This window comes from Lissotriton vulgaris, chromosome 1_1 (genome assembly GCF_964263255.1).
Source record: "Lissotriton vulgaris chromosome 1_1, aLisVul1.2, whole genome shotgun sequence".
NCBI lineage: Eukaryota > Metazoa > Chordata > Amphibia > Caudata > Salamandridae > Lissotriton > Lissotriton vulgaris.
In genome coordinates, this window is record NC_141685.1 from 942591976 (window position 1) to 942608605 (window position 16630).

Here is a 16630-nt window from a genome sequence, read left to right on the forward strand (position 1 = left end):
ACATGTTCGGAACCGATAAAGATGAGACTGAAGGGCTATTCCAGATATGTTTAACTCCAGCACAAGGAGTATGTGGGTCGTGTCTTGTGAGGGGGAAATGATTCATTGTGGTGGGAGGGGCGTCACCCTCAATCCACCTGGCGCTGTTTTCTCCCTCCTGCTGCCGGCCTAAGCCCACTGCAGCTCTGTGAGTCACTCCGGCGCTCCTCTCACTTTCCCCTGCCCATCCCTCCTCGGGCCTTCCAAGGCCCGGCTGGTGAAGCCTGAGAAGGGAGGCGAGGTGACCGAGGCGAGGATGAACTTTCATCCTCACCACAGACAGCCTTAGATAAGACTCTCGGCTCATCTCCTGCCAGCCCGCTTACTCCCCAGCCTTGCACATTCCTGTGGTGAAAAAGGTGCAATATTACAGCATGGATGTGGGATCCGAGAGGCTTGGCCCCCCAACAGGGTTGGATTGGGATCAAAAACCGACGCTGGCAAACAAATAAAAGTGGCCTTCGTTTGCGTATTGACTTTCCGCAAAACACTGCTTCAGCAAAATGTTATGAAAAGAAAGGGGATGGGGGTGTGTTATATTAACTTCACTTAGATAAAAAAATATGCACAGATTAGTTCACACTGCTGAGCCACACATGAATGCAAGGGAGACCACTTCTGCTCAAGCCCCCCTGCCCCGCTCAATCACCATACATTAATGGGCGGGCCCAGCGAGAGAATGGGAGTGATACCTCCACCCATCTGCCTCTATAAAAGGCCACTCAGGCACCCACTGGGCTGCTGGCGGCATCCTAACAGCACCGACAGACCCCAGGCTGCCCAAAAAGGCAGCCCATAGCTGAAACTCGATTAGCGGCCCTTCGGCCGTTTCCCGAGTGCCCACGTTACCAATCCGACCCTGACCAGATACCACCAGTCGTACTCGGACAGACCTACATTTGGGATGGGGCTAGTGTATGCTTCCCTTCAGTCTCTGTCTTTAGTTAAATGTTCAGCCTACAGTCAGAGTTCAGTGTGTAAAGATACCTCTCGGTCTAAGGTGCCTGGATCCAATGGCCACGAGGCACCCCCGCTGTAAGGAGAATCCCCTCATTCAATTGCGCTTGTCTCTTGAAGCTGCAGAGACCCCTTTAGAGTGACACCAAACCTATTGTTCTATGAAACATGTCTCTAACACCATCAGGGAAACATCAAGACTAACGACACCCTTGTCACTCAGGGAGTAACAGCTTGTCCACTAACAGTGACAGCTCCAATCTTATGTGACATCTTTCAGTGTAAGGGTCTTGGGGATCATTAGAAGTCTGGCGGGCTGTATGCCCAGCGACAGACCCCCCAAACACCCTAATTGCATCCAGGCTGCCAAATTTAAATTTGCATTCTAGCTTGATGGACATATTTCACTTGAGGTGACTCATGCTCATGGCAAGAACCACTTGAGGAAAGAATACAATGGCGACAAGCCGTCATGTATTGCCAGTCCTACTGTTTCTACCCCAAAGCAGGTGCCCTTCTTTGGGACTAAGCTATGTTATGTATATTACCCGCTGGGACTTTCTGTCAATGAGCGGGGAACGTGTGTACTTTTTCTGCCCGTAACTGTCATGGTTGTCACGTCAGATCTGGATTGCACTGATGCCCGTGGGAATGGAGGCAGAAATAGCGTGCATCCTCCATTGTGATTCTTGGCATTGTTGGGTCTGCCCAACAAGCTTACCTGATGGTGGCAGCTCTGCCACAGGGAACATTTTCTGTACTCTATACAGTGCAGAAAGGCCAAAAGGGGGCCCATCACCCCCCTCGTTTCAATGACGCCTACACATCTGACTGCAACACCTCCAGCATGAAAAGTTTTCTCATTCGGTAAAATAAGCCCGTTGAGGTTACAGAAGTGCCTTCACTGTAACAAAATACTTGTCACTATATGATAGACACGAGGCGATTTTCACAAGGGAATGGCGAAGTGGGAGTCAAGCAAACATTGCTAACGCCAAGTTCCGTCATTCTGAAAAATGGAGGAATGCGCCGTATTCACAAGAATGTGCACACCCTGTGTTTCCCGTAGTGCTGGCACTAAATCTAGTTGTCTAGTGCCAACACAGACACCCATGCCCCATAGTGCAAGGGTGTCTGCTTTGGGGGGAATGATTGTTTATGTGCAGGAAGGTGTCCCTTCCTGCATATAAACAATCCAGAATGGTAAATTGTAGCCTCTATGTGTGTTGCACTGTAGAATTTGCAAATCATCATTTTTTTTAAATGATTGTTTATGTGCAGGAAGGAACACAATTCTGCACATGAGCAATTATTCATGGAGATTTTCTGTTTCTATGTGTGCTGCACAATGTAGCACACATAGAAACAGCAAAAACGAGGAGAAATTAAGCATTTCTCCTCTTTTTGCCATGTTAAGACTAGGTTTTCCCTGGTCTTATTTTTGGCACTGCCTCCTATTTACGCCACCCTTGTAAATAGGGGGCAGTGTCAAAATCAAGCACGCCCCTTTCATGCTAAGTGTAGCGTGAAAGGGGGCCTTATTTGCAAGGTGGCTTTAAGCCAGATTAAGTGACTTAACAATGCCTTGTAAATAAGACGAAGGGTTTATCGCCACAGGAATATCACAAAAAATTACGTTCCTGTGGGAATAGGGACTTGTAAATATGCCCCTTTGTGTTTACATATGCATGCCATCACACGGTCTCTTAGGCAGCAAAAAGCGTTTCTTATCCTAATGAATTCACGCTTCTTGGGACCAGGCTTGCATCGCCCTCCACCAGATGCATATCATACACCCCAGAGGTGAATTTCACACCAAAGATCTAATCCCCACAGACAGGCACTTAATGACATCAAAGACATATCGCAAGCCCTGGGAAGCGTCAATCACATCACACAATGTGCCCCTGACCCTTTGTGAGACATCTGTCATGCATCTATCTTAGCATAAGCATGTGTACCCCCATGTTAGCAAAATACCCCCAAAAGAAGAAATGAACCACATCCACACAAATGTGAGCGCAAAGAGAGTTCCGTAATGCACCACTGGATGACAATGGGGTAGAATATTTAAGATTAATGAAAGTGGCTCCAAGAGGTCCTCATATCGACTTGTTTCACTTTTCCTGCAGGATCCATATTTCGCCAGCAACGGTTGTCAGCATACAGTCTCACCCATGTAAGTATTTACTGATCCCACACCACTGAACAATAGATCAATTATGTGTTGCTCCATTTTCTACATTGGTTCTTTTTGGTGATGAGCAGTAACTCCTTTTCTCCTCCATCAGCTTTCACAGGTCGCTCATCGGAGTGGGCCGGGTCCACGGCACCTCAGACCAGGCACCAGAAGAAGAAGCGCTCCCAGAGTATGCTGATCAGGCCCCAGTACAAATGATGTTGGGGTCTTGAGACCTGAGGCTGCAAGAAGTCTGATATCCCACCTCTTTCTTTCCCCTGGTTTCTCGCTTCAAAGAGCTGCAGAAATGAGAGCGCGTGTGAACTACCATCTTGAGTAAAAGTCAACTGTAGGTTGGGACAGTGACGACTTGGATGTGAAGGGATGGGATCATGCAGGATGTTTAAACCACAGCCTTTAAAGACTAGATCATTTACGTTCCTTGACACCAATTATGTACTGTTCTTGGAGTGAGGGAGGTAGCCTTCAAGAATCAATTGTCCTTTATTAGACAAAGGAGGATGGTTGTGTTGCTATGTTTAAAAGCCCATGTAAAGAGATGCAGTATTATAGTTTAGTTTAGCTGTGCTGGGCTTGGCTGTACTTACAGAACACATTATGGCTCAGGTCAACTAAAGTTTACTGGGGCACTAACATGTTGCAAAGTGACATAAACAACAGCAGACCTTTGACATCTGTGCACCCAAGACCTGGAACAACATCCCTGTATTCATCAGGAACTCCCCAGTGCTGCTTCAATTTAGGAAAGAGGTGAATACTCACTTCTTTAAAGATCACCACATCACAGTGCATTCACTATCCAAAGCCCATCTACCGCTCCTATCAATCATCAACTTTATGCTGATCTATGACCATATACTGTGCTCTGCTGCCTTTTGGTAAGATTTGCACTATAGAAATACTCTATACATATATTGCATAAGAGACAGAAAGTCTGGGCTTATAAGTTATCCTCCACCGCTGGAGTTTGGACCTTTCAGATACCTCAGGTCACTCCAATTGTCCTATGTCTAACACAAAACATTCCTCAGCTTCACTTATCATTTAGCACGTATCAATTTTATGAGTCATTTTAATCCAACACTCCTTTGTCATGTAATAAAGTTAAAGAGCCTAACAAAGTGCTTTGATGGCTGATAGCCTTATTTAGAGATTGACGGACTTAATACTCCATCACTAAAATGGTGGATATCTTGCCCACTGTATTTGAAGTGCATTATACAGCAGCCAGAATGTTCATCATGTTTTGACGAAGTATCCTGTCCACCAAACTCTAAAAAATGCCCTTAGTGTTTCAAGGCTTCAGGAAGTATTATAGCAATACATTTACATAACCATCTATCTTTTTCTCTCTCCCTCTTTCTCTCTGTCTGTTTCCTTCCTACTCTCACTCTCTGCCTCCAGATATCCCCAATTCCCTCTAAAACACACCTCCACAGTCAGTTCTTACCTGTATGTTGGGTCTGACAAAGCACTTTGAGCACTCAGTGTTTAAAGGCTGCAAACAGTAGAATAGCGACAAACATACTTAACCATCTCATTTTCTCTGTCCCTGCGTCTCCCTCTATCCTATGCTCTCTCACTCGTACCATCTCATTATCCTTCTCCCTTCCAATAAACCCCCTTCCTACACTTCCTCAACCTGTTCTTGCCAGTATTTTGACATTCATTTATCACAGCTGGGTCTGGTGGCTTAGGGCACTAATGTGTTCGCTTTAGGGACTGTGTTTGACCTTATCGTCACAGGTTGAAATCCCTGCAGGTCCACTCATCCTTTCATCCTTCTGAGGTTGATAAAATGATGAGTTCCATTGAGTTGGGAAACAATAAGCATCTGTTATTCAGCACCAAGATACCCTTCTGGGTGAGAGTGCACTTTACAAATACATGTTATGTTTTTGATTAATTCCTCTGGTTTGATGGATGTGTTCGGGTGAAGAAAAAAACCACAAGCTTTTGCCATTGTGCTAAGATGTTCCTTTTGCTGAACAGAAAGTAACATTTGCCTAACAACTTCTTTTCGGTCTGACTAGAAAGAGCATTAGCCGCCTCAGTGAGTCTAATGATAAGGTACAAATGGTGGTATTCCGAGTTGGGCTGATATCCCTTCTCCACCCATCAGAGTAGCCAATACTATGTACATTGATAACTCAAGGGTGCCGAAATCTCAAGATGATACATCACATCTTGTAATCTTCATGGAATTGCTTACTCCTGTTACCAGTCGCAATGGTACCCATAACTCCTGTTTTAAGCCACATCTGGATAAGGAGGACACCTGTAATGAAGCCCTGTGTAGGGTACTAATAGAGATGGCTGTACACCAGAGGAAGTACTGCATGGTAGCATCCGACGTCACAGCACAGGCTTAGATTTAGCACTGTTTCCTGACGGCCTACACCAGCATCTTAAACAATTAGACCAGATTTACTAAATTCTCATATATTGCAGCACACCAGTCAGAAATGCAGCGCTTCCTTGTGTGGGAGGAGAAAGCAGGAGAGCACCATATATACAGAGATATGGCACTCTCCTTCCCTCTCCCTAGCGACAACACAGAATTTTACTTCCAAGCACCATGTACACACCTTTGCGTCATAGTGCAAGGGTGTTTGCGTAAGTCTAGCATAGGTTTTGTACTGTAAGGGTTCTCTTCCAGTACAAAATACTATGCCTAGACAACTTTTAAAACTTTTCCTACTTTGCATGTGTGCTCTAGAGTGCAGCACACATTCAAAGTCGGCAAAGAGAGGAGAAATGAAAAATGTCACTGTTTAATAGCTGCTTTCAAGTGGTGTTAAGTTTTCATGGAAAATCCTGTCTCAAATGTTTAGTAGGTAGGGTTTTGCTTCAAAAAGCATGGGTGGTTGCATGAGAACACCCATATGCCACCCCTGTAATGCCCCCTTGATGCTAAGTAACTATTACTTGCTGGCAACTATACAGCATGAAACAAGTTTTATGCTGGAAAGTAAATAACAAAAAGAATAATTTTTTGCTGGTTGTTTTCTCTTTTGTGACACAAATACAGTGCAAAATGTTTGTTAATCTGGCCTTTAGTGCATTGTTTGTGCCTCCATGTCTGTCTTGCCACACTTAGCACATAATACAAACACTACTGGTGCGAAAAAGCTGAAAATAGTGTTATCTTTAGTTAATAGGGATTCTGTTTCAGAGAAAAAATTTTTTTTCAGATCTGACTTTGACGTGCATGATTGTATTCCATGTGTGCTTTGGACACTTCAGGTAGATGGGTCAGATGTGGCAAAACCCAAGCACTGGACATGTTTGATCACCTTTTGCTGCACAAGGATAAGCTACAGTGAACATGTGTGGTTTTTGAGTGCATAAACTGTAATGTGCACTCAGCGTATGGCAAATGTTAGGTAGCATCCATAGGTGTTTAAAAAAGGCTGAAATTATAAACGTAATTGAAAACACTTGTAGTATTTTTTATAACTAGCGCACTCATACGAAAATATATGTGGTAACAGTTTTCAAAAGACATTTGTATTTAGAAATTAGATATAGGGAAATAACAATTGGATTTACATAACTCAATCTTGGCAGTTATAATATTTCTGTTATTTTATCTATAGACATTTATTTATAATCAAGCTTAGAAGTAGAATTGTAAAGCAGGCTTTAGGAAAAAATCTACTGAACGTGGAGCACCACCATTTGTTTATTCATTTTTCTGTGAAAATGTGAAAAAAAATACAAAAAATGCTATAAGTTTTTAAGTGTGGCTCTTTTTTAATCTGTAATTCTATTAAAGTGTACTGCTGCCATGAGGATTGAATTGGAAAAAGCACCCTCCAAGAAGTATCCAAATGATGTCTGATCCATGAATGCCACCTGACAGCAGTTCCCCATGAGGAGTCTCTGCCCTGTCTGCTTCATGAAGCAGGGTCCTCATTAGGTGTCTGCTCTGTGTATTCCTACATTCAATGTACGCCCCCAAACATCAGTGCTCCCACTGGACGACTGACCTGTGTAGGACTTTTAACAGTAATGCTTCCATTACGTGTCTGTTTTGCATGATTCCCGATGAAAGTGCTGAAGATTGGGGCTTCATTTATGAGGCCCCTTGTGCTGCTGGAATGTCACTTTTTGTGACTTTCCGTGGCGCAGGAGCTTGCTCCATATTTACGAGACAGCACTAACCCACTTTTTTTGGCTTAATGCTGCCTCATAAATATCGTTACCTTTAACGCACTTTTCTGCGTTAAAGGGGCGTGCAAAGTGTTGCTGGGAGCCTTCTTAGCAGCACCCATGGCTTTTTGACACTGTCCCAGATTTACGAGAAATCATAAGTCTGAGGCAGCGCCAAAAACTCATGCCTCTCTAGGGGAGGTGCACAATGAGGAGAAATATCTTTATTTCTCCTCGTTTTACCTTTTTCTATGTGTGCTGCATTCTGTAGCACACCTGGAATGAGGAACACGCCTCTTGTGATTGTTTTTGTGCAGGAAGGTTTTCTTCCTATACAAAAATAATCATTCCTGCAACGCAGGCGCCCTTGCACCATGGTGCAAAGGTGCCTGCGCTGGTGCAGGCAGCCCATTGTGTGCCGGCGCTGGGGAAAAGGTCAGGAATGCGCCGTATCTGATAAATACAACGCATTCCTGCCCTTTATTTTTGCCGTGGGGCAGTGCAGCAGGAAGGCCTGCAGCGCTGCCCTATGGCAAAACCTCATAAATGAGGCCCTGGATGTCTGCTATGGGGTGCTTCCTAGCAGCAGGGAGACTTCCAAGCCATTTGCTCCATGTATGTCTCCCAACAGCTCTGCTCTTCATTAGATGCCTGGTCCCTCTGTCCTCCAAACCCTGCGTTCCCATAGGATGTAAGGATCCTAGTATGGCCACAGAAGGCATGGTTCTGTTGGATGCCCGATCCCTGTATGCATCTTGAATCAACTTTCCTATTAAATGTGAGGCATTGCTGTCATGCTGCATGTGCCGTACTGACTTCCAAAAGCAGTTTTTCTACTGGATGTCTGATCCCCAGCTGCCTTTTAATGCTGTGTTCCCATTGGGTGCCAGATCCTGTATCTTCCATGAATCTTCTTTCCCATTTGATGCATCATCTACTTTTGCCTTCCTTTATCGGTCTTGGCATTGTAAATCTCACTTATGAATGATAACATAGTGCAGTGCTCCTGCTCCCCATCAGAACCTGGTCCCTTTAAACAAATGTGGAGTTAGTTGGTCTGTGAGACTCTTTGGCAGGTCTGCCTGCATGGGCGTGTGTGTGCCCCCTAGGACACAAGGAGCTATTTATATATGTCTAAGCTACTATGTAATTTAGGTATAGCACTAAAAATAACATTTAGCCATTTGTTTATGAATGTTCTCAATCACAAATGACAATTTTGGAGCACATCCTCACAAGGGGCCCGATTCACAGAACTAACTTTAGACAAAATTCTAAACTTACCACCATTTTGGTATTGACAGAAGGCACTTACTCATTTTGGTATTCACAGAAGGCACTTACTCATTTCGGTATTCACAGAAGTTAGGAGTCCTAACTTTAGGACTCCTAAATGCCTTCTGTGAAATACCGAAATCCTAACTTTAAGACTTTCGGTATTTCACAGAAGGCATTTAGGAGTTCTAAAGTTAGGACTCCTAACTTCTGTGAATACCGAAATGAGTAAGTGCCTTCTGTGAATACCAAAATGGTAGTAAGTTTAGGATTTTGTCTTAAGTTAGTTCTGTGACTCGGGCCCAAGGTTAGTAACACGTGTATGTGTGTGGATTGGCCATCCTCATGTAGCAGCAGAATCTTGGCATTTCTGAGTGGTTGATGACCTCCTGTTACAACGATGCGCGTCCTTCTCCTCCCTTCTCCTCCCTTCTGCCTTAAATTTCCCTTCTTAGTCTCACTAACATGACAATCAGGGATTTAAGTGGGCCGGGTCTCAAGGTGTCTGAGCACCGGCTGTTCTTTTTAGGGAGCCTCGAAACGGGTCTCTAACGGGCTCTGGTTGGAGCCCTGGCACAGGCGGTCTGTTTTTTTCCGGACTGCAGTGACAGCACTTTGCTGTCACTGCAGTCCGGAAAAAAGTGCCAGGGCGCAAAATAATCCTATAGAGACCTGTTTCGAGACAGCAAGCACATCGATGTGCGCTGCTCACACTGCTCACTTCTCACTAGTGGAGAAGTTACGGCATGACGACGTCATGCCAGGTGAGCGTTTGAGGGGAAGGGAAATCCTTAAAAGAGTCATTTTCTCTCTTGATTTCCCTTCTCTTTCTGAAACGCAAGAGCAGCAACATTGAGGTAGGGTCACCGGGGCTTTAATTGGAAGCTTTATCAATATTATATGTAACAAGCCATAGCTGCAGCTTATTTATCTTATACAACTAATAACCATTGACAAGGCCAATAGTCTTGGCTTGTTGTAGGTATAATGTAACTTGTTGTATCACATATCTGGAGGCAATGACAGAAACAGCAAAATACAAGTCGGGCGGCACACTATGCTAAACACAGATTTTTAGCCTAATTGTTTTAAGGCCACGCCCCTAACTACACTGACCACGCCCCTTTGAGAGACCCCCTAGTTTTTTCATCCCACTTATAGCCCTGATGACAATCGTGTTCAAATAAAATGCACCACCATGCTAATAAATGAAGATTTGGCCTCAATGTTTGACAAGGAAAGTGCGTCTTCAACAAACGTCTACAGGTGCAAGTGACAGACCCAAACAAGCTCTTCACTGCTCTTTGTCAAAATCTTATTACAAACCCTCTCAGCTCCCAAGGAAACATACTGACTTATAAAACTGACATGCGCACGCTTCGGTCGTAACTCACATTACCTTGGGCAGATTCCTCGGGCAGCTCAAACTTTCACTGCACTTTTTTTTATTCAAACAAATAACATTCTTTGTCACTAATATTCTAACCAGTCACAACATCGCAGTCTTTCAGGTAAGCAATCCAATCACATGTAAATCCATCTCGTGACAGCCATCCAATCATAACAAAGCGCAGTCTTTCTTTGGGAGAGATCACTTTTTGTTTTCTAGGGGAGCCATGCTTAACAGCTGAGGCCCCTCGCAAACACGAGTCGTAGTCAGCTTCCATTCCAAAGTCCAGTTTGTCCTGAAGGTGGTGTCCAGGTGCTTACCAGAAACAAACATGGCCGCCTTTTGAAAGAAAACATGCTGGTCTCGCGCACAATAACAGCATCTTTTAAAACGCACTCATACGTTTAAACCTTGACCCTGATGCACTACCAGAGACGGTCAAGTCTCACCGCTCATAGGAACAAACTGCCTACGTTCAATGAAGCAGCGAGACCAACAACCCAGGCATGTGATTTTAGTAAACCCTTAGCAACGAGGTGGGTCCCTTGAAGGTTCTGCAAACTGAATGTCTCATCTGTCCCTCACACATGAACGCAGCTTGGGTTGCTCAGTCGCCCCCTCCTTTGCCACTATGTCGTGCTGCATGAAGTCTCTTTCAATGGGATGTTATGGCACCCCAGATCCTTCACAAAGCTGCAGCCCACATCTAACTTTCAGCGCACTTGTTACTTTTTCTCTTCTCTCCTTATCTTGTTCTGGGCGGTTCCCATTAGCTGAACCCCGACTCTGGGGCACCCCCTTTCTGTCTGCACTCTCTGATCAATGAATCCCTTATTCTCTGACCCTGGTCTGATGTCACAGTTAATCCTCTCTTTGTGGCGCCCCCACAGTTTAACTCCCTATAGTTTTTGTATTGTTTATGCTTTATGCGCTTCTCACCTTGCCATGATGTCATCTTCCTTTGATTTTAGATTGTGTTTCAAACATGGTAACAGTTGCTGTGGCAACCGTGGCCTGCAGGCTGCTGTGGGCTGGGAAGGCAGCCATCCTTGCCGCATTCCTTCCTGGAAAGGTAATGCAGGCAGGTCGGGGACCCTTAGTATGAGCCTCTGCACCTGAGGGGAGGTGAGGTGGGTGTCTGCTGTGCACGCAGACAGGTCTTGTACTTGAGCCACTGACAAAAGGGACCCCTCTATGCACTATCTTGCTAATAAAACTCTTGATAAAGTAGGCGGGGTGTCTGGGTTTCCCAGCACTCACTCGTTGCAACCAAAGTCGTTTTTGCAGAGCTGCTGTTAACCCTTGAGTGGCAAGGTCTTCAACCTTTATTCTAAGCTATGGTAAATGTTCAGGAGAGAGGCCACATAAAATAGAGTAGTGCCCATGTACTGCAGTCAACTGAACCACAAATGCTCAAGTGCCCTCATTACCTCCTTGGTCCTGAGTCCAACCCTCACCGGCCGCCATCACAGGAGGAGTCTACAACCCACAGCTGAAAAAGGCAGTGTAATTATCCTGCAATCCAACATGAGGGTTGAAGCTCTAATCCGAAGTACACCTCTGACTTGGCAGGCTCTTTCTCTCAAACACACAGCGAAGAGGAAAATAACAATTAGGGCCTTGTGCAATGTTGAGGCAGACAGCAAAATATCACTGCGGCTTGCGCTGTCTGGCAGGGTTCACCACATGCTCCTCCCTACTCTTCTTCCCTGCCTTTTCTCTCCTTCCAGGCCTTTCTTGATTGCGTCACCAGGTCCCATCCACCATTTAATACCTTTTTTCCTTTTCTTTCTTGTGTTGTGCTTCCAAGAAAGTGGAAGTGGGTGTTAGTTCTAAGTGGGTTGAGTGCCATATTCAGAAATCTGGGTAAAACATGTAGGACATTAGTTTGGAACGGTTTGGTTCAGACAATACCTTTCATTCTTACAGGGTCAATAAAATGACCAATATTAAATGGGAGACAGCAGCATCTAATTTTAAGGACCAGCAACGGCCAGCACGGATTGGAGGTAGGGGGAAATTTGGATATTCAGCTCAGAGCTCTGGCAGTAGCTTTTCTGTTGCTGCAGGACGAAATCTAAAGCATTCCCGTATACTGAGTGTTGCTCCTCTGTTACCCCTGGGCGGACTCTCTCACATTTCCCTGGCTCCTGGAATCAGTGTCTTTAAATGGGTTGTTCCTATATCACTTCTGGGTGGACTCTGTCAAGCTTTTCCCTTGTCTGCCAGTCATCACTGCAGTCACATAGATTGACTCTCTGTCATTCCTCAGTTGGCTCCCTAGAATATTTACCCTCACAGCCTGGGTCCAATGCCTTTCTCCTCTGATGCTCAGCCACATCCAAAAAGAACATGCTCACTCTGCCTCATTCCACTGCAAGCATAAGTGCAGCTACATGGCTGTAGCAATATGAGAGCTGCATGCCAATACTTGTGGCAGAACTATTGGAGAAGGTCTGCATGATATATGGGCACTGCGAAAAGGATCTGATGAGACACTAGAAAAAGTTACTTAACTTCACTAACAACTAACAATATTTCTGGTGGCTATGTAATCTTCTTGCAGATTCCACACCTTATTACTATCGACATGTCGCAGAGAGGGTTGAGAAAGCTTTTCCCACAAGGCACAAGTTTTCAGTTCTGCCGGGTGACACCATGTTACCATGCCGTAACTTCACACGCCAAGGATGTGATGACATTGGGAGATATAATGTGCTGACCGGTGCACTGGTATTGTTTTCAGGAACTTTTCCCACACCTCACTGAGGTGTGCGGAGAGGAACCAAGAGACCATGAGAAACAGAGGCAAATGCAGCACATAGCAAGTTTGTATACCTAGGATCTTATATATAAATGAGAGCACTATATATTCAAAGGAGGAGAGAGGGCAGGAAGGAATCTGCATAAATGTTATCTATCCACCTGAAATGTTGTTATCGATGAAAACTTTTTCTTCTGAAGAATACAGACTCAAGCAGATTCTCCACCTCAAGAATGAGTCCTGAGAGGCAATAATAATTTGCAAAAGTATGCAATGATCAACATGTGGCTACATGGCAGATGTCACCCACTGGAACACCTATGCAGGCCCGGACTGGCCTTTGAGGGCACCGGGCAATTCCCCGGTGGGCCGCATGGTTGGGGGCCGGTTTTGGGCCCCTGGGGCCGTTTTTGTTACAGGGCCGTTATGCTGCAAAAACGGCCCTGTAACAAAAACGGCCGGGACGGTTCTGGTTCCCAGTCCGGCCCTGCACCTATGCTGCGAGTCATGAAAGCAGCCATGGCCCTGGTGGAGTGGGCATGAATAACATGGAGGGTCTTTGTTGGCTAAGGCATAGCAGAACTTGATACAGAGTATCATCAAATGTGAACTGGATATTTCGTCACCACCTTGCCCTTCTAATTTCTTTTGAAGGTCCCAAAAAGCTGAGTCTGTCCTGTCAAGAGTGGTCACTGTAATAAGATACTGAGCCGCTGGTGTCCAGGTTATGCAGTTGTTCCTACTCTCTGGTGGGATGAGGGAAGAAAGATAGAAGGGTAATAGACTGATGCATGTGGCAGACGCCATATTAGGATGGACAGGTATGGAGTCTGCTGTAATATGGTGGAAGGTGGCTGAACTCAGAGAGTTTGACATTCCCCAACCGTACAAAATGAAGCCATTTCGACCAAGAAGACAGCGTTCTGACAGAGAAGTTGAACTTTGCAATATGCATTGGCTTGAATGTGAATGCAATTTTAAAATTCAACACAAGATTCAAATCCCATTCAGAAACAATAAACATAGTGGGTGGACACAAGTAAAGTAAACCATTCAGAAAATGCATCATTAGTGTTCCTCAAAACAAAGATGGCTGATCAGGGAGACACTTGATGGTGGATAGGGCAGCCAAATAACCTTTTATAGTGGCCACTGGAAGGTCCTGTTGGGTATGAGAGTGCAAATCGTGGAACGTCAGAAAAGTGTCACTGAAAAGGTTTCTGGCCCTACACCTTGCAGATTGGAACAATCTTGTTCCAGTGTATAATGGATTTTGTAGCGGGTTTCCCGCAGCCAAAATGACATAGGCCACTTCAGGAAAATAGACAAAAGACGCTAGTTAGCACCGCTCAGCATCAAGGCTTACAGCTACCACATGTGGATATTGGAATGAAGGGCCAGACCATCCAGCTGCAAGAGCAGGTTCAACCTATGTGGGAGAGGAACAGGTGGCCAAATGCTGAGTTCCATCAGATTAGTTTACCAGATCCCCCTTACCTAATGTGGCGGTTAGGGTCAGCTGCACTAAATATTTTGTATCTTCCACAGGACATTTGACAGATGTAAGCACATAATAGATCGGAACCTGAGACCCACTTAACCTGAAGGCGTCACCCAGGGAATCATTCAGAAGCAAGTGTATAGTACAGAGTTGAGGACACTTTCTGCTCTGGGCAGTGTAGAACAGTTCTGCCTATGGATACCCAAATCGGGAAAAGGTCATCTCTGTCAGCTCTGGGTGTTGCTGCCACTCATCTGAGGAGAAGTGACTCAAAGCCTTTTTTATGTTGGACAGATCCATAAAATTAGGTGCTATTGGTAAAACTACTCTCAACACTATGCCAAAGATCCCACCTTGTCCTGTATGTTGATTTAATGGATAGCAATGTCATTACCTAACCGTCTCGGGCTGCCCTCCACCGGGCTGTCGTCCGCCCCCGCCGGGCTCCCAGCGCCTCTGGCCTGCTGGCCAAGTAGCAATCGGAGCCGGGCGCCCTGAAGCCGCTGCACATCCAGGACATAGACGGAGAATGGCGCCCCGTCACCCCCACAGGCCGCCTCCCCAGCGCTGCACCCCGTGCCCAAGATCGAGAGCCCGGACAGTAGCAGCAGCATGGCAAGCGGCAGCCCCTCAGGCCGCTCCCTCAGCCTGGAGGGCCCCGAACCCCACCAGCAGCAGTAGCACCCGCAGCACCACGGCCAGGGCTTCATTGTGGATAACACCATGACCTCGCTGCGGGGCTCCCCGCAAGGCGCGGGGAGCAATCTCCTCGCTGCACCCAGGACTGGCATCCCTCCCTCCTTGTCCCTCAACTACTCGCCTGGCCTGGGCTCCCTTTACAGCTCGCCCTGCAGCCAGAACAGCAGCTCCAGCGCCGGGAGCTACCACTGCAACATGTAGGCCATGAGCCTGTACTCGGGAGAGCGCTCCCTGACTTTGATTTCTGAACTATGTACCCCCCGGACTTCTCCTGTCACTCTAATCCATACTCACTGGGTCACCCTCATGGACTTCTTTACGTTTTTTCTATTGTCCTGGCCGCCATTTTGCTGCTGTTCACGGCCGTTTTTCTATGGACCCTGACCCGCCATCTTGTCCGTTCCCTCGTCCTTTCCCCTTTTCCCTTGTTTCCCCCTTGACGATCCTTAAATGTTTCTTCCTTTTTCTGATTTGCCTTTTCTCCATACCCTTGTATCCCTCCCACCCTCCCTTGGTGTTGTGACTGCGTCCCCCCTCCGACCCCACTTAATGGAACTCTGCTCTCCTGGGTTTTTGGGTCTTGACCTGAGAAAATCTACTATTTGTATATCTATGTATATAGAGATAACTCTAATCACTAGTATATGCAGTAGACCTTTGTACTATCTACCATTCCTATGTGACTCTTAGAGTATATCCATGCGTTTCCCTTCCCTATGTATATAGAGATAACTCTAATCACTAGTATATGCAGTAGACCTTTGTACTCTCTGCCATTCCTATGTGACTCTTGGAGTATTTCCATTTGTATCCCTTCCCTTTGTATATAGAGATAACTCTAATCACTAGTATATGCAAAGAACTTTGTACTATCTACCATTCTTGTGTGACTCTTAGAGTATATCCATGCGTATCCCTTCCCTATGTATATAGAGATAACTCTAATCACTAGTATATGCAGTAGAACTTTGTACTATCTACCATTCCTGTGTGACTCTTAGAGTATATCCATTCGTATCCCTTCCTTGAATGCTCCTCCTTGTGTGACTCTATAACTTGTACATTTGCAATTTTTTTCTGTTTGTATCTTTTCTGCAACGCACGTAATCCTGAGTCTTTATGTATCGCAACTGGTTCTTATGTAAAGCGCTCTGACACCTTCGGATAATGTTCGCCTTAAATAAAAAATAAAAAAAATAAAAAATCTGAATGGTGATCAACTTAGAAGAAGGGAAGTAGACCTTCATGGCAAGGTGACCACCCATATTTCCTGCACCTTTATGTACAAGCACAAAACACAAATGCTTTGAACTATCATATTACCCAGATGGGTGCCCTTGTCCAGTGAGAAGCATTTGTAACCCGATAGCCTTCACTTGTGGAGAACTGAATGGACAACTTACCAAAAGGTTAGCAGGGCATTTGTACAGATCTGGATGGACTGATCTAGAGATATGCACCCAGACTGAGCAGCTCCCTTATGCTGAAGCCCCTGTTTTCTCAGGCATCAGTCACAAAAGGGCTTACAAAAACTATCTGTCATGTGACAAGAACAGAATACTTGAGGTCATAAAGTCAAGCATGAATAAGACATGCAGAACTATCACTTGGGTGCCAGTCAGAAAAATGGAACTGATCTCTGGAAGATTT

At 45.4% G+C, this 16630-nt stretch overlaps 1 protein-coding gene across 1 annotated transcript in view; it reads left to right on the forward strand.

Moving 5' to 3' along the window:
- Nucleotides 1–6939, forward strand: part of LOC147748239 (keratin, type II cytoskeletal 80-like) — a 114646-nt gene extending 107707 nt beyond the window's left edge. The window contains exons 8-9 of the mRNA XM_086959159.1: nt 3129–3175; nt 3288–6939. Of these exons, the coding sequence (XP_086815285.1) occupies nt 3129–3175; nt 3288–3394 (154 nt within the window). The 3' untranslated portion in view covers nt 3395–6939. The remainder of the gene's footprint in view (nt 1–3128; nt 3176–3287) is intronic.
- The last annotated feature ends 9691 nt before the right edge of the window (nt 6940–16630 follow it).